The sequence below is a fragment of the Schistocerca nitens genome, chromosome 4 (assembly GCF_023898315.1).
Source record: "Schistocerca nitens isolate TAMUIC-IGC-003100 chromosome 4, iqSchNite1.1, whole genome shotgun sequence".
Classification (NCBI taxonomy): domain Eukaryota; kingdom Metazoa; phylum Arthropoda; class Insecta; order Orthoptera; family Acrididae; genus Schistocerca; species Schistocerca nitens.
In genome coordinates, this window is record NC_064617.1 from 564,699,352 (window position 1) to 564,720,678 (window position 21,327).

General features: G+C 37.4%; 1 protein-coding gene across 2 annotated transcripts in view; it reads left to right on the plus strand.

Annotated features, from left to right (window-relative positions):
• The window catches only part of LOC126251867 (supervillin), a 695,256-nt gene that overhangs the window by 221,611 nt on the left and 452,318 nt on the right, over positions 1-21,327 (plus strand). Inside the window, exons 1-2 of one of the 2 annotated variants that reach the window (XM_049952555.1) lie at positions 18,594-18,772; positions 19,273-19,624. In XM_049952555.1, coding sequence (XP_049808512.1) covers positions 18,609-18,772; positions 19,273-19,624 — 516 coding nt within the window. In that variant the 5' untranslated portion in view covers positions 18,594-18,608. Of the gene's footprint in view, positions 1-18,593; positions 18,773-19,272; positions 19,625-21,327 lie in introns of those variants that run through there. The other variant, XM_049952554.1, reaches the window with a different exon arrangement.

Here is a 21,327-nt window from a genome sequence, read left to right on the forward strand (position 1 = left end):
TCAAATCACAAAATCTTCAACTGCCCAGATGGAGGAGATACAAAGGAATGAACTTACATGTAAAATATGATTCACAAAATCACTTTACACTATGAAAATTGCTTGCTTTTTAACAAACAAAACACAAACAGTTACATATGGGCACCAACACTGTCAACTTGTGCAACGTTGAAGCAAAAAACAATCGGGAAATTATTTTGGCTCACCATATTATTATTTCACAAAACCTTCATAGCATACGATACATAAGAGTTGTTACGTCTTTATGAAATTATATTGTTGCTCTCAAAGTATCTTTTATCGAAATCCAGTTCATATATAGAAACTGCAGCAGAAAATTGATAGATCACTATTTGAATGACTATATCCCGCAGTGGTATGCCTGGAGAGCAGAACATAAGAGAAACTATACTTCTGAGAAAGTGAAGCCTTTACTTAAACTTTTCTTTGTTAAATATAAACAGTAAATATTGTCCGACAACCACTATCAGAGAGAATATACAGTTAACAGAATTAGTACACTTAAATTAATAAATTTCTACTGCCTCAAAAGACAACAACCAGCCACTTGTTGCCCAGTATGAAAAAGCTATCTTGGGATTCAGCAGGTACATTCATTGGACGTATATTACACTGAGCCGTCATTGTTGTCCAGCACTCTGTACTTGTAAATTGTGGTCCCTAATTAGTCTGTGTTTTCTATGAAAGCTGTTTCTTGCAATTCAGAGAAAAGGTGGAGCAATTATTTCTGTCAGTTATTGAGTCTTTGTGCCAGATACTGTCTGTTTAGGTCTCAAGAGTTTATCAGTTACTTATTATGTATTGTGTGGGGTCTCGCCCACTTGTCGCTAATAGGGTGGCTACGGAATGCAGCGTTCTCAGAATGCTATAGAACAGTTCAAACAAATAACATTAGTAGTTTCATTTCTAGAAAGCAATTGACACTACTGTGAAGATTTACACATAGTAGTCGCAAAATTTAGAATGTTGATATGTGAACTGGTCAGGCAAGTTGACACACGTCACTGATAACTAAAGCCCGCGTCACGTAGGACGTTGCTTCCGCGTATAGAGGTGGAGTAGAGAGGAAGTGTGGGGGGATGAGAACTTCGTGTGCGTGGCAGCAGTGTGTGAGAAAACAAAGTCCACATTGCCGAACTGCATTGTTGCAGATAACAGTCAGGCTCGTTTGCCTATGGTACATTTTATTATACGTTCAAATCTATGAGGGGAATAATAAATATTAAAACCACTTTCGATCAGTCACCATGAGAGAAATATTAATTCACGTCTGTAATTCACATCCACTGCTCAACAGATTTACTCTCTGTGATGTCAGGAGGCGAGAACAGCTGACATGCTTTGTGAAGATGTGAAGTATAATTTTTCTCAAAACAACATTAAAACTGCTTACAATGATTACCATTTATTGCGATTTGAACAGCATTGTAAGTAAAAATTTAATATGCAATAAAATTAACTACAAGCACAAACCGAAATCATTACATTTGCTTGACGACTGTTTCTGCTCAATAGAATTTTTAAAAATGTGTGTGTGTGTGTGTGTGTGTGTGTGTGTGTGTGTGTGTGTAAAAGATAATTAGTGGTAGAAAAGTCTATCATAAAATGGTCATTAAGTTGTCATATTTTTTGTTGTTAACAGGCATTGTGAGTGTAAACTAACACATTTAATATTACAGTGAGAGTGCGCGTTTATAATCCATTGAACAAGCAAACAATTAACCATCATCTGTGAATAAGTCCAGGGCATCTGACCAATAACATCGAAAACCACCGATATCTCGACAAGTATCAGTTACTGTCATTTTAAGGCCTTAACCAGTTTGTGCCTTGAAAATGACAGGTGGAAGAAGCTTAACTTCTCCTTGGACAATATGTTGAACATTATAGTCTGCATAATTAAAAGGATACAAAGCCTTATCAAAAAGGCTGGGAAGTTCTCATTATTATGTATGCATCTGATATATTGACAAACATTTTTTAAACTATGAGTCTTTAAAACTGAGAAATATTACTTTGTTCCAAAGTCTACATCATAATACCATCGTCACTTCTATTTGAGTCTGTTTCCGAACACTCCGATTTTAAATTTACGATGATAGGTTCAGGGCTTACGAGGTGCAACAGTAAAGTAATGAGACTGATGTGAAAAAAAATGTTGCTTACTGTTTTAGTCAATTTTAGTGTTGTCTCCTTCAAAGTATGAGGCGTGTTTTTTAAGTAAGTACAATTTTGAAATTAAAAAAAGACGGGCTAAGATATATCAATAATTTTACTTTTACATGAAAGCCTGTACCTTAATCTACACACTGACACCATTACAGTCTGATTCTTCCTTGTTAACATTCAGTACTGAGTGTTTAAGATGTCTCCGATAATCGTGAGTCCTGCCGACTGTGAAGTACTGGCTGTTACAAGATTTCTTAGTGCTAAAGGCCAGTGCAATTTACAGAGAAAACATTGTGAGTAAAGGAATGGTAAGATAGTGGGTGAGAGCTTTTAAAGATGGCCCCACAGATGTGCATGATGAACAACGGAGTGCGCGTCCTTTGGTCGTTAATGAAAGTTTGGTGCAGGAAATGTACAATAAGGTGAGAGAAAACAGACACTTTACTATTTCCTCCTTGCGGGATGACTTTCCTAATGTTTCTCATAGTGTTTTGTATGGAATTGTGACCAAGCACTTGAATTACCGAAGATTGTGCGCATGTTGGGTACCGAAAATGTTGACGGATGTGCACAAAACCAAATGTTTAGACAGTGCATTGACTTCCTTTGAGCAGTACCACAATGACGGTGATAATTTCTTAAGCCAAATTGTGACAGGCAATGAAACATGGGTGCCCTATGTCACATCAGAATAAAAGCAACAGTCCATGGAAGTTGAGCAAGGGCATCGTTTTGCCGCAAGACAATGCCCGTCTGCATGTGACTAATCAGACCAAACACCTCTAGATCATCCTCCGTACAGCCCCGATCTTGTAGCCAGTGACTACCATCTGTTGCTGTACTTGAAGAAACACCTGGGTGGTCAGCATCTTCAAGACGATGACGAAGTCAAAACACTGGTGATGCAGTGGTTAACAAGTCAGGCGGCAGACTTCTATGAGGAGGGTAGTCAAAACCTGGTTGATATATCTTAGCATGTCTTTTTTTTAATTTCAAAATGGTACTTATTTTAAAAAACACGCCTCGTAGTTCCCTTCTGATGCCGCACTCTTTTTGCAGCTCTTCTGTCATTGATGGTAACATTTCTGGAACTCACTTTCTGTAATATCCTCAAAGACCCTCGTCACAGCTTTTTGGACATCTTGTGTTGTTTGAAAATGGTGTCCCTATACTGCCATTTTGACTCTTGGAAATAGAAAAAAGTCGCACGGAGTGATATCTGGTGAATAAGGTGGCTGTAGTAGTACTGAAATTTGTTTTGAGGTTAAAAATTGCTGTACTGACAGAGCAGTATGGGATGGCACATTATCGTGATGCAGAATCCAGTTATCAGCAATGTTGACACGGACACGAAGAACTGTTTCACGAAGTTTTTCTAAAATATCTGTAGTAATATTGGTGACTGTTTGTCCAGGAGGCACCCTCTCTTTATGAACCAATTCCCTTGCAATCAAAGAAGCACACAAGCTTGCGTTTCACTTTTGACTTTGACATGTGAACTTTTTTTGGTCTGATTGATCCCTTTGAGCACCATTGCAAACTTTGGCGTTTTGTCTCTGGATTGTACTGAAAAAACCAACTTTCATCACCAGTGATAACGCGGCTCAACAATTCTGGATTGATTTCCGTTTGCTCTAACAGATCGGCTGCCACATTTATCCGTGTTTCTCGCTGTTGTGGTGTGAGACTTTTGGGGACCATTTTTGCACAAATCTTTCTCATACCAAGATCTTCAGTTATTATTAGATGAACCATTTCTCAACTAATGTTCAGTTCTTCTGCAATCATTTTCACTGATAATCTTCAATCAGATCGTATGAGTTCATGCATCCTGGCCAAGTTGACATCCGTCTGTGAGGTTGATGGTCGTCCACTGCGGTCTTCATCTTCAATATTCGTTCTGCCTTCACTAAACATTTTATGCCAATGAAAAACTTGAGCTCTTGACATAACCTCCTCTCCAAAAGCCTTCTGAAGCTTACCGTAAGTTGTCGTCATGTTTTCACCCAATTTAACGCAAAAAGAAATGGCATACTGTTGCGCAATATTATGTGGTTCCATTTCCGTGACGAGACACACAAACACGTGTTAACTTATTACAGCACAACTCAAGACTGAGCAGTTGCATCGATGTGCCACTTGGACTAGAAGCAGATTATAGACCAAGGTCAAAGATATTGTGCCTATGCAAGCCTACAGGGTTGCCACATCTTGCAAAGAAAATCGGTCTCATTACTTTACCGTCGCACCTAGTGTATCCATCACCTCCCTATCAGATTCTTCATTCTGAAGCTTTTCAGCACGCCACACAGACTGTGCCCACACTACAGGTGGGATGTTGTCAGTTGCATCATTGTCTGTTGCCTCATGCACAAGTGATTCACTGTAGGTTATCTTGAATGGATGTTTCCCCCCTCCCACATAGCCTTAAAACCCTTTGCCCAAATTAATTCCATAGGGCTACAATGACAGTGACATGTGGGTAAATGCAAAACTGTGTGATCCCATTCACATGCAAGGAAGTCAAGTTAGAACATTCCGTCACGTGGCTTGTGCAGTGTAAATTAACTAGCTGAAGGAGATCGGCATGAGTCTGGTTTATACAGTGCTTAATATTTTTATTTTTAAGCTGGGGGAAAAAATCCGCTTTTCTGGTGTTTGTACTTGATGTTTTCTCTGTAACAGTTGAATTGTATCTGGCAATGACAGACTTCGAAGCAAGGTATGACAAGAATTGTAAATCATGTCATGAAACTGACAGCATTCATTGCCAGATGGTAATCACTGCTGTTTTTCTTGCACATAAATACAAGTTTATTCTTAGAAATAAAACCAGAAGAAGAGTCAACATGTGGAACAATTATCTGAGAACCTATCCCTATGAGAACATTAAAACTGCTAGTACCATCACTCATTTTCCAGCAGATTTTCTTGGAATGATTCTAATTGCCCGTTGTTTCATCAAGATAATACACCGTTGAACTACCTCCTTATCTTGTATCATGAATCTTTATATGGGATATAGTTCATGCTGCACCTAGGTCACTTCTTTGAACTAAAAATTCTCTTCTTAACATATGTTGAACCAACATTTTTTAAAATTCTTTGCCTTGATGAAGTGCTTACCATTGAAGCCTGCATAACTGTAACACGTTCTTGTTACTTTGGCCATTCATCATTCATGTGCAGCACTTTGAAACATCGTTGTTAAAACTATGCATTTGTGTTACAGGTTCCTTGCGATTTCGATGCTTTCCATGTGACAAACCAACTGTTTCTATGGTTCCTACAGCTCTGACACTTTTCTTGACAATTCTCTTTACAGTTCTCTTGCTGACATTACATGGTTCTGGAGTCTATTCTTGTGTTTTCCAATGTCGACAGTAGGAGACCTGCTTTCAAATTCACATTTGAAAAAGTTATAAATGCGTAAATAATCTTCCTCGCCTGCTTGTGAAGCACTTCACGTTTATTACCGTCACCTGACTTTTTTTTAATCGCACTTAAACATTTACAAGATACACATTCACAGCTCTACTGCTGCAAGGAGAGAGGAGAAAAAAAAGAAAGAAAAGGAAACGGAAAAAATTGATAGTTGAGTGAATAATTTGGTTGTCATGAAGCACGGCAACAGTGCAGCATGTAGGACAGAGATTTTCTTGCGCTAGCTGTAACTATATACTAGATGAATATTATTGGCTGCCAGTGGCTAGTGGAGGAGGGATGTGCAGAAGAGCTGAAAATTGGGCTGCCGTCTTACATGACATGAACAATAACGTCTGCGATCTGGTGGTGATCTGAGCGGCCGATGCTAGCAGGAGTGTCGCTTATATTCTATTCTTCTCTTGGCACAGTGCGGTCCAGTTCCGCACACCATTGGCCACCGTTTCCTCACCACTTTCTCTGCTCTTGCAATCCGCATCTTCGATCCGGCACATGTGGTTATGCCAGAACATAAAGTGATAAGAGTTGCTCTGCTATGAATAGGTGCATCATAATTTTTACTTGTGATTAACTTGTTTCTGCTTTACAATGATTGGATTTTTTCTGGTTAACTGTGTTTATTGCAAAAATATTTAATTTACTTTAAAGTATTCAGTTCAGTTGCATCCATATCTTGCTGCTAATTTGCAGACAATTTTTGTTCAAGCATGTTGAATATGATAAAAGTATCAGGACTTCACTTCTGTCCACTATTCAAAACTCTACTAAATCTTCAAATACACAACCAGTTAGAAATATTTCCTCTTCGTAATTACTTTCATGTAGTTGACGTTTGTCTGACAGAAAATGTGGACTATGTTCTGCTCTTTATTGTTAAGGAGATAAAGTTGAATATGAAGACTGGTCTATTTGCATTCTTATTATTCATTGCAAATATAGATCATCAACTGATTCAACATCTTTACTATAAGGTAAGTTGGTAAATGAGGTCTAAAATGGTGCTTTTCAGTAAACTTTTTCTTTCTCATACCATTGCCTATTACATGTGTTCATTTGCTGGTTGGAATATCATCATGACTGTCATGTACAAGCAATGCTGCTGTAATTCAGTTGCGTTTTTGTGTCCTCCTCTTCCTTCTTCTTCTTCTTTTTCTTTTTCTTCTTCTTTTTAAAGATTTTTTTTTTCAGACATACAATAGCAACAAACAAGTATGTGGTTCTTTAAATATTCTCCAACCACAATTAACATCAATGTTCAGCAGATCCTTATCATTACCCATCATATTTCGTAATACATATATTGAAATGAGGTTTTGTGTGACCTGGCCTCATCTGTGCCACATCAAATTATTTTGTATCTTCATTTGTTTTCCTGTTATTGTTGTGTATCATATGGCATATAAGAGTTTTTGAATCACAAGAATAACTACACACATACAAAATTACAAAACTCTCTACATATTAACACTTCATCGCAACTCTATGAGTAAAATAATGCAAATGACAATAACTGTAGTTGAATATATAGGTCTTTCATGTAATTTCACTCTGATCATCACTGTCAGCTAATTTTCCAAATGACCATTGAAGGCTAGTGAGAGGCTGGGTTATGCAGTGTGAGCAAGTGTCTGTCATTCAGCATCACAGCAACAAGATGGTTACGGTGATTTTCTTTCTTGTGGAGAGTATCTGCTCATCTTCCATGATCTGTTCAGTTGTGATTGATAGTTCAAATTGCTTGAGGGTGGGCAAATCTCGGAGATTCTCTTGGATGTGGGACAGTTTTATACATTTGTGGAGAACAGTTTTGTTGCCAGCAGTGTTCCCATTCATTGATGGCATTTATTTCATCTTCAACAAGAAGCCTGGCCATGATGAGAGCGGGATCTTTTTTGCTCCTCAAGAATTATTGGAAAGTCGGGGTTATCGGCAATCTTCTGGTAATGAAGTAGTAGTGTGCTCTTCTATCTGATATTGAGAGGTGGAGTGTGGCTCAAGATAAGTAACCAATATGTGGCAGTGGATTGTATTGACTCACTAACAATGCGCATCTATTAAGTAGTACGTCTGCCTTTTTCACATGTGGACTATAAGTCAAACAGTGTCACAGTACTTTATTGTTGAGTACAGCAATCAGAGTGTCAGTACTAGAAAAGTGTCTGCTGATACTTGTCAATTAATGCCGCAGAGCATGTGGAGAATGTTATGTTTACTTTTGAGCTTAGTGGATGGTTGCATGGAGTGTTCCTTAAAAGAAAGTTTGATATCTAATGTGATCCCAAGGTAGTTTGGATGCATGTTCTGATGAAATTTGTTTCCTCAAAATAGCCATCAAGGGCTGTGTGTGCCACTCCATTGGACAGATAAAAACATCCAATTTCTATTTTGTTTGAATTTGGTTGTAACCTCCATTTACAGAAGTAATGGCTTACGATGTCTGGATCTGAAGTTCATATTTCTTCAGTTATTTTTAATGTTTTGTGTTGGATAGTTATTGCCCAGTCATCTGCACATCAAAACTTTCTGGACTGAGTTGGAGGAATATCATATATTTAGAAATTAAACAATTAAACAAGAGAGGAATGAGGACATATCTGTGCAGCAAGCCACTATTCAATATTTTTGGACAGCTAGTTTCTTTTCCTCCTGTTGTAGTAGATGTCCCTCCAGCTAACCTACTCTCAATTAGTTTTGGTGTCTGTCTGCATGGAATAGGCTGTAATAATTTACAAAGCAGCCTGTGCCTCCAAGTGTGTTATGTGCTGAAATGAGATCAGCTAAAGTGACCCGTGTTATCTGTTTCATTTGGTGTTGCGCTTCAGTGAATGTTCTTAATGACAATACCTGATCGATGCAGTGGGTCAGTATCCAATTTTCTCAACAGGAAGGCTCTAAAGGCTCAGTGGCCTAATCTGATTGTACAGAAATCTTTGATTCCACTTACAAATAGTGTGACTGAGGGTAGTTATGTGGCTGGTCTGATGTCTAGCTAGGTTTGAGTATGGCTATGGTTTCTGATCGCTTCATTTTTTGTGTACTTGAACCAAATGTCAGAAAGAAATTCTGCCAGCCATAGCTTTGCATAATTCCCACGATGCAAAGTATTTTGGAGTAGATTCCATTACTTCCTGGTGCCTTTCCTAATTTGTCTTAAGACCAACAAAAATTTCTGATACAGATAAAGTTATTGCTCATGTGTGTGTCTCTTAGTGTTGTTTTCTTTTTGGGGGTATCTAACAGACACATTCATCCAGGTTTCTAGCAAATGCTACCAACTTTGTTTTTCTGAAGTTCCATACAGGTTGTGAAAATAATGATAAGAGTGAAGAACTTTTAAAATATCTGAGATACATGGTGTAATTTTGTGATACTGGAATGACCTGTGAAGGCCACGAGTTGTCTGGAGTTTTGTGTGTATTAATTACTGTTACTTCTCAAATTTTTATTAAAACTTCATGGATGTCACTGAGGTAAGACAGAGAGCATGGATGTTCATTCATGACTGGTGGTCATATTTCAGTTCGCACTCCATAAGCACATTAGTATGTTGCTACTGGCAAGTCAAAGCCAGGAATTTTTCCTCTCTGGTTCATTTGCAGCATGTGATTCCTGAAGAGTGACTACATCATTGTTATAGTTTGATAAAATCTTCATTAAGGCTTGACCTTTGATTTACTTCCACCTTCAATATTGATTTGATAGATAACAGGTCCATAGTTTATAGCTGGAGGCTTCTGAAAAGAACTGAGAGAGACTCATGTTGTGTGATGAATTCATTTTAGCCAGGAATATCTAAGATATTTATCTTGAAGTGACTGTTCTTTAGTACCACGTAGAGGACACATGACTTAAGTAATGTCATGGATGCATACAATCGATGTTGACCTTTTTCTTTCCCAAAGGTGGTATAAGAAGATTCTATTCATCAGTGCCTAAGACAGGCTGTTTATGCACTGAAATTTTCTTCACTTACGATGAAAAGCTCCCTGGTTTTCAGTTGGATGGCAGTGTTTGAATAACCTGCTTTATGTATTTCATTGAGTAAATATTGATAGACAGGGAAAAAATTTTAGGAGATGGACTACTATTTTAGTGTGAATGCTGAAGGCTAAAGGAGCTTGGAAAGCTAAGGCTTGTTAGAGAAAGAAAACCAGAGAACTAGAATAGACATTTGACAGAAACTGCTGTATAAAGGCCTCCTCTAGACTTTAATTTGCATTGTGGTTAGCTGTATGCATCATTTTTACTCTTGCATATTTTATGGTGTAATTTATCCACCCATTCTGGATTATGCCATTGTCCATCTTTTTCTGTTTCATACAATCAAGAAAATTTCTTCTGATCCATCAACCCTCCACTCGTATGACTATACATCTAGATCATCCACTCCAGTATGTTTCCGAATAGATTTGTTGGTTTCACCATTTCTCTTAATAATTCCCATCGTACACCTGCATTTGTGTTTGAGTAGTCTTTTGATTTAAAGTCTGTTTCTTATTCGCGTAAGTCAGAACTGCTAATGCACTGATTTTGAGCTTCCTTTGTACACACACATCAGGAACGTGAGCCTATTTAGTGTACCAGAATCAATCTAGACAATTTCTTTTAGCTTTCATTTACTTTGCTATCCACCCTATCAGTTTCTTAAAGCGTCCGAAGTACAAAAACTCATCACTGCTCATTTTTACAGTTTTTTCAGCATATTGACTACATTATTTTAGTCTACTTTCAAAGATGCTCTATGATGATGGATGATCTCTTCATCCATTGCTGAAACGTATATTCACTAGATGCAAGCAGTAGAATATCATTTGGAAAAATTAGTTTGATTATGTTCTCTTAGCACCAACTCCTTTGTTTTCTTGATTTAAGTATCTGAAAACTTTCTCTAATGATGAGAAAAATTTTTGTGATATGGAATCTTGTTGCCAAATTCCTCTTTCAGTTCAGAGCTTATCACTTTCCTGAAGAAATATTCATATAATGGAAGTTATAGCAGTTATGCATACACTTCAGTATAATAATTTAGGCTGAAGCAATAACTTGTTTTGTAGTGGCTGTGGTAAAGACTTTCCTGGCATTTGAGTCAGACTTTCTAAACTATATGAATCCCAAGCAGTATGATAATTCTCACTCACTGCACCATTATACAGTTCAGCTCACAATTAACGAATGGTCCATTGTGCTATATTTATTTCTGTTCCTTTGTTTGGTTCAGTTCTATGTTGTTGGTGATAACTTACTGAATATCTTGTACAGTATGGAGAAGAGACTCTCTCTGTACTTGTGAGGCATAATGATTACAGAATTTTCCCAGATTTTGAGTACTGTGTTCTCTTGGAGACAGTCTGTAAATAATTTTGTAAATTCTTTTTGTATTAGTTTTCCTCATCTACATCTACATCTACATGACTACTCTGCAATTCACATTTAAGTGCTTGGCAGAGGGTTCATCGAACCACAATCATACTATCTCTCTACCATTCCACTCCCGAACAGCGCGCGGGAAAAATGAACACCTAAACCTTTCTGTTCGAGCTCTGATTTCTCTTATTTTATATTGATGATCATTCCTACCTATGTAAGTTGGGCTCAACAAAATATTTTCGCATTCGGAAGAGAAAGTTGGTGTCTGAAATTTCGTAAATAGATCTCGCTGCGACGAAAAACGTCTTTGCTTTAATGACTTCCATCCCAATTCGCGTATCATATCTGCCACACTCTCTCCACTATTACGTGATAATACAAAACGAGCTGCCCCCTTTTTGCAACCTTTCGATGTCCTCCATCAATCCCACCTGGTAAGGATCCCACACTGCGCAGCAATATTCTTATATAAACAATTTCAGTTGGAAAAAAAAATGCTAAAAATTCTAACAGAAGACGAACGAGTGTAGTATAAGCTGCCTCTTTAGTGGACTTGTTGCATCTTCTAAATGTCCTGCCAATGAAACGCAACCTTTGGCTCGCCTTCCCCACAATATTATCAGTGTGGTCTTTCCAACTGAAGTTGTTTGTAATTTTAACACCCAGGTACTTAGTTGAATTGACAGCCTTGAGAATTGTACTATTTATCGAGTAATCGAATTCCAATGGATTTCTTTTGGAACTCGTGTGGATCACCTCACACTTTCCGTTATTTAGCGTCAACTGCCACCTGCCACACCATACAGCAATCCTTTCTAAATCGCTTTGCAACTGATACTGGTCTTTGGATGACCTTACTAGACGTTAAATTACAGCATCATCTGTGAACAACCTAAGAGAACTGCTCAGATTGTGACCCAGGTCATTTATATAGATCAGGAACAGCAGTGGTCCCAGGACGCTTCCCTGGGGAACACCTGATATCACTTCAGTTTTACTCGATGATTTGCCTCAACTTTGACCAAAATCTCTAGGCACCGTACCATTGCTCTTTTCCCAAGTACCTTTGTTAACAAGTTGTCCCTTTCGTCTTTGGCTGTGGTGCCTGATGAGATTGTGCACTCTGTCTGTTCTGTAGCTCTGAGTTTACTCTGGGTCTTTCGGGTTTGTTAGTACATCCTAGACTGTCAACAAGAATCATTATAGAAGGTGCTAACCTTTCAATAGAGCTACCATTTGAGAACTATACTGACACACAATTCGATTTAAGAACCCTATTCTTCTGCGTATTTAGGGAAAAAAATTATATGACAATCTTTTTATGCACTTTTCCATCATGTAAGAAAAGCAGATTTGCTTTAACACAGCGTAATAATCAGTGGGGGAGGTGGCCATCATATTATGTTATGGAAGTTTATTACAATCTTCTGTATCTGTGAGCATAGACATTTATTGGCAATGCACACTTATAGATAAATAATACAAGTAATGATTAAGTAGACTGATTATGCACAGCTGTAGTAAGTGTACCATAATGCCGTGGTCGAGTTGTGCTGCATCTGTTATGGGCTGATCATAATTAGGGGTTCAGTTCACATGATGTGGTAGTTCGTGAGACTCTGCAGCCTCTAGCAATTTTGCAACTGTGTCAGTGTCAATATCCAGCAGTAGAGCTCCATAAAACTAAAGTTTCAAGTTAGAAAATAAGAATAAGTAGCTACATCTGGAATTGAGAACAAAAAGTGAGTGATAGAGCAGTTTGAATCTCAACTGATATGCTTTTGCCGTTGTTTTAAAAATGACAAAATTTTCCATGTGGGCTGTTATTTAATGTGTTAATTCACCATGATCATGATTTTGACCTGTTGTGCCATGCTCGAGCAACAGCACACTGTGAAATACGTCAATGGATATTGTTCCACTAAATTATACAATTGCAGTTGTTGCTGCTGTGAAGAATTAATGTTGTCCTGGTAGAAGAATATGTAGCTTTGTCCATTTTGGTTTGTATTTGAACTGTGACTTAGTTATGGTCATAAAATACGGAAGAAAAAGCCTATATGCAGTAACAAACTATAGTTTTTATTAGATGCATAATGCGTTTTGAGCCCTGAACACCCCTCCTTATGTGCTTAACACTATTACTTGTGTATGTGTAATAGGAGCAGTGGGAATCAGGGTGTACAAGGTAGTTTGATGATATAATTACAATTGAAAATAAATATTTGTATTGTTTTTTCATGGTTGTAGCATCAATTGAAAAATCAAGTAACTCATTGTCCAACAGAATACAATCTGATATTTCCAATGAAATCTACACAAACGATGACAAAGCACTGATCTACACAAGCATCGTGTCACTGAAAGTTGACAACTTGTTTAAGAATAGTAATGTATCATCCTTAATTCGGACAGTAAATATTAACACCCTCAGAAAAGTGTGTAGTGGTGTACAAAAATCACAGTGCAACAGATATATCTTGCCTTATATAAAGGGAAAATAGGAAGAACTTATAAAATACATTAAAAATAATACACTGACGTTTACAGTGTAAACCACCATGAAAAAACAACTAACCATATTTACCAAAACACACACACACACATTTCCAAGTGACATTCACCATTGTCATTATATTTCACACAAAAAGTAAGGGGAAGAAGACGAGACATTTTACGTCGTCGTTAATATTTGTAGCTGTTCTTCCTTAGTTGCACATCACTTGCGTTCATCACGTAGATAAGAGTAAATATTATCCATGTTTTGCCACTAAAGACTGATTTTGTTTCCAAGGACACATGTTACACCTATTCATATTATTCTGATATCAATAGATGAAACAAAACAAATGTTCAGTTGTAAAAGGTGAGTAATATTTATTCTTACCTATATTTTAGGACAATTTAATGTAATTGGATTGATAAAATATGTATTCACTAAGCAGCAGCAAGTGAACACACATATAAAAAAAGTTTCAGTATGCAAGCTTTCGGAGCCAGTGGCCCCTTCTTCTGGCAGAAGGTTTGAAGGAGGTGGACTGAAGAGGTTTAGGTAAAGGACGAGAGTTCAAAAAACTCACGCAGAACCCCAGATCAGAGGAGACTTACTGGACAGAATGGGGAGGAAAGACCAATTGTTGGGGACTGCACCAGATGAGATTTGAAAATCTGTGAGCTTGAAGGTGGAAGACCGTGTAATATGAAAGATAGAGATTACTGTTAAAACATTGTGCATGAGTTAATTGGAGTGAAAAGCTAGGTGCATTGTATGTAAGAGAGGTGGGATGGGGATGGCGAAAAACAGACAGGTCAGAAAATTAAAGGTGTAGAAAACTGAAACAGACCGAAGAAAGTAGTAGTTACTGTGAAGAAAAGGGGAGACAGAAAAAATTAATGTAAATTAAGGCCAGGTGGGTGGCGAGAACCAAGGACATGTTATAACGTTAGTTTCCACATGCGGAGTTCTGAGAAACTGGTGTCTGGGGGAAGGACCCAGGTCGCGCATGTGGTGAACCAGGCACTAAGGTCACGACTGTCATGTTGTAGAACATGCTGTGTGACAGGATATTGTATGTTACTGGTATGCACACTCTGCCTATGCCCATTCACCCTAACTGATAACTTGTTGGTAGTCATGCCGATGTAAAAGGCCGAACAATGTTCACATAAGAGCCAGTGTATGATGTGTCATTTCCCAGGTGGCTCTCCCTTTGATAGTATATGTTTTGCCAGTTACAAGGCTGGCAGAGGTGGTAAGAGGGTGCATAGGACAAGCCTTGCAGCAGCGACTGTAACAGGGTTAGGAGCAATAGGGAAGGGAGATGGGTGCAGAAGGAGAATAGGGTCTGACAAGAATATTGCGGTTGAAAAGCTGTTCTAGGTGTGGTGGGCAAAATTGTAGACAGAATAGATCTCATTGCAGGGCATGCTTTTAGGAAGTCATGGCCTTGTCAAAGTAGCGTATTACATTGTTAAAGACCTGGGTAATAATGAGTGACAAGTGGTTTTTTGGAAGGGTCAGTTGTACTAGGATTGGGTGTGTGATGGCTGTGGAAATCCACTTTTGCACTAAGCTGGTGAAGTAATTACATCCAGTGAAGACTGAGGTGAGAATAGTGGTTTATTGCTGTAAGGAGTCAGCATCCAAACAAATAAGTTTACTTCAAATGCCAAGGCTGTGTGGTAGGGAACGTATGATGTGGAAAAGATGACTACTGTCAAAATGTAAGTAGTGTTGCTTGTTGGTCAGTTTAATGTGGTCAGAAGTGGGTAGCTGGCCTTGATATCAACTTCAAGGAAAGTGGCATGGGATTCGGAATAGGACCATGCGAAATTTAAATGGGATTTAGAGATTCCATGAGTTTTCAGAAAAAAGTATTTCGAATAAACAAAATGTTTTAATTACTTTAAAGGACTTACTGCTTCCAGAGAAGACTATTCAAACAATAAACTTAGTCACCTTGTAAATCTGTCAAAACCTGTCATCCGAACTGTTGTCACTTCTTCGAATAGAGACATGCAATATCTTTTTATTCAGTTATTCAATGACATGTTAATATTTTTTGTAATGGATCCTGGTTTTAAAAATGTTGGTATTTGTAAACACACAAATGTTATATGCAAGAACTGTGTTTTACAGTCTAAATTACACCTGCCCTGGGTCTGTCCAACTAATACTAGTAATAGATACTATTAATTCTTGTATGGATGTTGGTTAGTCATTGTTATTTCGTTGTTAAACTAACCAGCATACATATGTAATAAGGGTAGAATGAACATAATTTAGGGGCAAAGGTAACAACCCACTGAGTAGTAGAGGTTAATAAAAGCTGAACTTGTAACAGAAAGCATGGTTTGTTTCCTTCTGTGCAAAAGAGCTTTCATTAAAGCATAATAGAATGAAATTTTTCAATAATCTTGTAGGAATCCTAAATGTACAGTGACCATTCATTACCTTTTCATCTAGAAAGAAGTCTTTGCCTTCTGTGGTATATGTTTCGCTAGTCTTTGTCATCACTGTGGTTGATGTTTGGGCTACAGAGTGCAGTGATTAAATGAAGATTCATACATGATCATGAATCTTCAGAGTCATATATGTTGCATCTGACCGTTTACAGATTCTGTGCTGAAATGATGCTCTGCTGTTAGAAACAGTTGTATATAAAACACACCTCCTTCTGTATTTAGTTTCTTATCTATGTCTCAGAATGTACAGGCTTATTCAGAATGATCTAGGTACTTTCAAGTGGCTGCAAAAAATGTTTTTACTGAGGTGAGGTATTATATGGTTATAAGTGTGGAAACAGCAACTCAAGAAGAATTTTTTGTTACTATGATATACAGCAACAAGACTGCTAGACCAGTGGGAGTGGAAGTTTGCATGAATGAAGTTGTGGAAGCGCGAGTTCGCAATCGCATATCAATTTAGAACTGTTTGCGCAAATGTCTCTCACCATATGTAATGGCTTGGAGCAGCTGAATCAGATACGTCATTCATGAAAGTGGCAAAATTGGACTGAGCAAAGGTTGGAAATTTGTACGGACATTGATAACCGTGCAGTTGAGTGCCCCACAAAACCAAATCATCATCATGAATCAGATACGGTTTCCTTTGAAAGGAGTTTTTCAGTGCTATCCAAACAGTTGGGTTTGGAATTCCTAGGTCCCAACTGGTATGAGGTGTTCACTTTTGTGGACTTCTAAAGAACGTTTCCTTGATCCATTCAGACAGTTCCGGAGATGTCAGTTGAAAAACTCTGATTTTGTCTTTTTAAAGGTGGAACCTTGGTAAATGAGCCCCAGAATTTCTAATGCACTGTGGTGCCAGACTCCTCTTGCAGAACTCCATCATGCCATTGGTCTAGCAGCCATGTTGATGGAAGTCGCCGTAGCTTGAAAAAAAAAAAGAAAAGAAAAAAGATATACTGTTTGAGTTGTTGCTTCCATACACACAACCATATAATACCTTACCTCAGTACAAACATTTCTTAATCATTTTGAATAACCCTGTATCGACAATATGAAGAGGGGATGGTGGTGTCCTTTCTGCCCATCTTTTACAAAAATCATAATCTTGTGATGAACTTTGTCTTAAATTGAAAAAGATATTGAGTTTAATTGTTTCTTAGACCAGGTGTATAATTATTTTAAGTTTTTAGTGAAACTTAACCCAAAAATGTAAATCTTAGCCATCAATGTGATTTTCCATAACAAATGTCATATTCATATTTTCAGATTTAGGACCCTTCTTACACATCTATAAATCTTTAAAAAGTATGTTGTGGGTGAAGGTTAACAACAGTTAATGAAAATTGTAGTTCTTAAAATTTTTTATGTCGATCATAATGAACCACACCACTCAGTGTACACATTATGGAGAATGTGTTGGTATTGCTAAGATTATGCTACAAAATATTTTCAGGTTCCATATCCTACTTATGTCATTACTGGTACCTATTTAAAAAGTATTTTGTTAACAAAGGTTAACAACAATTACTTTATGTGTGCGTGAGCATGCCCATGGGCAGGCGGGCAGGTAGGCAGGCAGGCGTGTGCACCTGCATGTGGCGGGTATGACGTACTCTCTTGGTAGTACACATTATGGAAAATATATCGGTATTGCTAGAGTTAATGTTCTCAATTCTCACTGCTGATTTCTTATCATAAGTTTGTCACATTGAACAATTAAATGTTAAAGATTTGTATATACATTGTTATAAAGTTATTGAGAAAGTAGTAACAAACATTCATGATGGAAGATGCATATATTTTAACTGGGACAAATGAAAGGCAATGACAGTAAAAATACATAAAGTATCAGCACAATAATTATGAAGCTGAGATCGTGGTGAGAAGATACTCATTATGAAAGCAGAAAGAATGAAAATAAGTAATAGAATAAATGGTAGTCTGACTCATGATAGTTTTGTGGCTTTATGTAATGGAAGAGTATGTAGAATGAATTCATTCCATCCTGAAAATGTTTTACTGTGCAGATAAAATTATCATAAGCCTTGCTCAAAAAGTTTGTCACTTAACTAGAAATTCAGATGTTTTGGAATCATTATTCTATAGGCATCAAATCTATGCGCAAAGTAAATTTCCAGCTTACTAAAGCTTCTTAATTGGATGCAAATGCAAAATTTTGCAGTGTCAGCACTCTGATTTCTTTCTGCTTTCAGTGAACTTTATTTATTTCTTTATTATGCATGGTTTCAGTGGAAGCATAATTTCAGAGAAAATACATCAATAGAAGTTGTCTCTTTTGAAGTACTTGACAGCCCATAATTTGATGTCTCTTTCAGATGATCCGGTCAGAAGGTACTTAAAGTAACTGTAGCACTGAATTTGAAAGACATCTCGGATGTGAACTTATCTTAAAACTTATTACAGAAATTATGTGACTGCAAAAAAAAGTAGATATTAAGTACAGAGATGGTGTTTTAGATATTTCCATTGTTCAGCATTAATTTGTAAAGTGATCATAGGAAATTACTTAGATTCAGTTTAGGTGAAAATTTTGCTGCTCCTCTGCCAAAAGTGCTGAGATTTGTTTAGCTGCTTGGGTTGCCTGCCAAGTCTAATTTTAGCTCACTTCCATCTTCTGCATGACGCACTGGCCCAGCCTGCTCTGCTCCAGCTGCCAGTGCTGGCAGCTGTTGACTGCTCTCCTCTCCTATGCTCTGTTCACCTCTGTGGAAGCAGCCTGTGTGGTGGGGGCAGTCACCTGTATTTGTTTACATTGCCTCCGTCTGTCCAGCATTTTGTGCAAGTATGCACAAATATGTGATGAGCAAAACTAGTGAAGCTAACAAGTTTGTGCTCTGAAGTTGTTGAAGTCGTTACTTCTGGCAACATTGTGTTGTTTGTGTTGTAACCTAACAACTTATTCGAAGTGGGTCACTTCCTGTTATGGCTGTAGGCTTTGGAGTGAACTGATGAACTGATAATTTAGAGAAGGTATATATTTGTGTACACACACACACACACACACACACACACACACACACACACACACACACACACACACACACACACACACAGAGAGAGAGAGAGAGAGAGAGAGAGAGAGAGAGAGAGAGAGAGCGGGGGGGGGGGGGGGGAGGGGGGTGCAGTAACTTTTAATATTTGAGATGTTTTTTGTAACAGAGTTACATGTATGTTCTGTTCTCGGCATGAGCTTGCTATGAAAAAGGCCTGGAAGTCAGAACACCTGTTACATCTTTTGTTGCATATATTTACCATGTAATATTTTGTTTAACTTTCTCACAGGTTGGCATCTGCCCATGATTTCCACAGAAGTCTGGCGGGAAGGGGTCCATCATCCAGACCAAATGAGCTAGTACAGGTAAATCGGGATAAAGTGAGCAGCAGTACAGATGAAAGCCCAAGTGCAGATACATCTGTACCTGACTCTCTAGATGACACTCTTGCAAGTACCCCTTCTCCAGCTACTGAAAGCGACAAGCATTTGCAACATACTCTCTCACCTTCACCCACTATGGAAGGAAGACAGAATAGTAAAGTAGCAGAGGAAAATGAAGAAAAGGTGAGCAGCGAAGGAACTTCTCTGACAAAAAGCTGCAGTGTGTCTGCCATGGCATCATTGTTTGCAAGAAAGCAGGTAAACAGTTTAAAAAAAATTTATCCATTTATTAAATAAACAAGATACAGTTGCAGTGATATTTAAATGCATTTAACTTGGTGTAGTTTTTCAGCAGTTCTCTGAGATATGGTATTGAAAATATTTATATGGAAAAAGAGACATTTCAGCAAATGATTCGTTATGGGCCTGGCACTTACATGACACTGAAATTCGCAGAAGTGTTTTAATTCTGTACTCTTGTTTTTCAGCAGTAGTCTATATTATAGAAAATAATTTCAGGAAGGAAGGGTATGATACAAAATGAACTGTAACTGGAGAATCTAATTACATTTAATGCCCATTGCAGTATAAAATGTGAGACATTACCCATACAGAAGAAATAGTAAGAGGAAAATTTATGACAATTAAAATTTTTCAAAGGCCTTATTCTATAACCAGGGAAATAACAAAGATTCTTCAAAGTAAAAGTTCATGTGTGCTTTGACAGTAGCTCTAATGAGACACTAAAAGTCTGACTATGATGTTTAATGTTCTTTGCCACACATTTGTATAATGTAATATTGTTACAGTTAAGATTTGCAAAAGGCAGTGCTCCTGAGAAAACTAATTTATTATTTATTATTATTTGTTTAATGCACAGTGATATTTTTAAATGATAAAATAAAAGGCAGATGGAATGTTCTAAAACTCCCCCAAATCGTATGGTTATTTCTGTTATAATATTCTGTCAGAGTGCTTATTTTTTGCGGACTATATGGTTCAGCATGTGGTGAAGTTACTATTCAAAATTTGAGCCATCTTGAACCTATATTTATCACTTTTTGTGAGCAATTGCCTACTGCTGGCCTGCCACGTACACCTCTGGTCAGATTCCAATCTCTAAGCCTTTTGTGAGAGTTTTTGTTCTTACAAAGAGAAAAGGATGCAGAAAGCGATACTAGGATCATCAGTGTTAAATGTTTTTATTGTTACTTCAGACTGGATGCTTAAGAGTATGATGAATACATTGTTTGAGCTGCTTAAAACCACACTCAAATAATTATTGTAGCAAGTTTGCAATAATTCATTAAGGCAGCTTTTTTGAGTAACTGAGCATATAATTGCACCTGTTTCATTGTCCACTAACACTATCTTGATGCTCGTACAATTTCCTATAATTTCTAAATATTCTGGAAATATCTGTAACTCTGCATCTGTCATTTTATAATACAAATTTGTGATATTTTCATTAATGTCTCTTGGTTATTCGTTGCATTTGTGTTCCATTAAGTTACTGGAGTTTATTATGTAACCATATTGTTTTCATATTTTTGAAAAATTCCAGGGTTAAATGAAAAACTGTTTGGAATTATTGTTCGTGTTTAACAGGCACAGATTGCAGGACTGTTGGGTTGCTATTATGTATGTCGCATTTATGAGGGCTTAAGTTGGGGATATGGCACAGCTTTTTACTCTTTGGAGATTTCGCCAAGGAGATAGAATTTTATTAGTGCTTTTTTGAAATGCTTTGTGAATTAAAAAATATATAATTCAGGAATGTGAGAATACATTATCTGTTGATAAATTATTTATTGAATAAAATGCCTTATATAGTGCTTATCTTTTTTGGGAGTATTCTGATGTGAGTTACATATGATTTTTGAATAGGATTTTTGTTTAAACATTCTAATAGTGTGCATTACCAGGAGTTTTGGGTGTTGACTGCCATGAATGATAATATA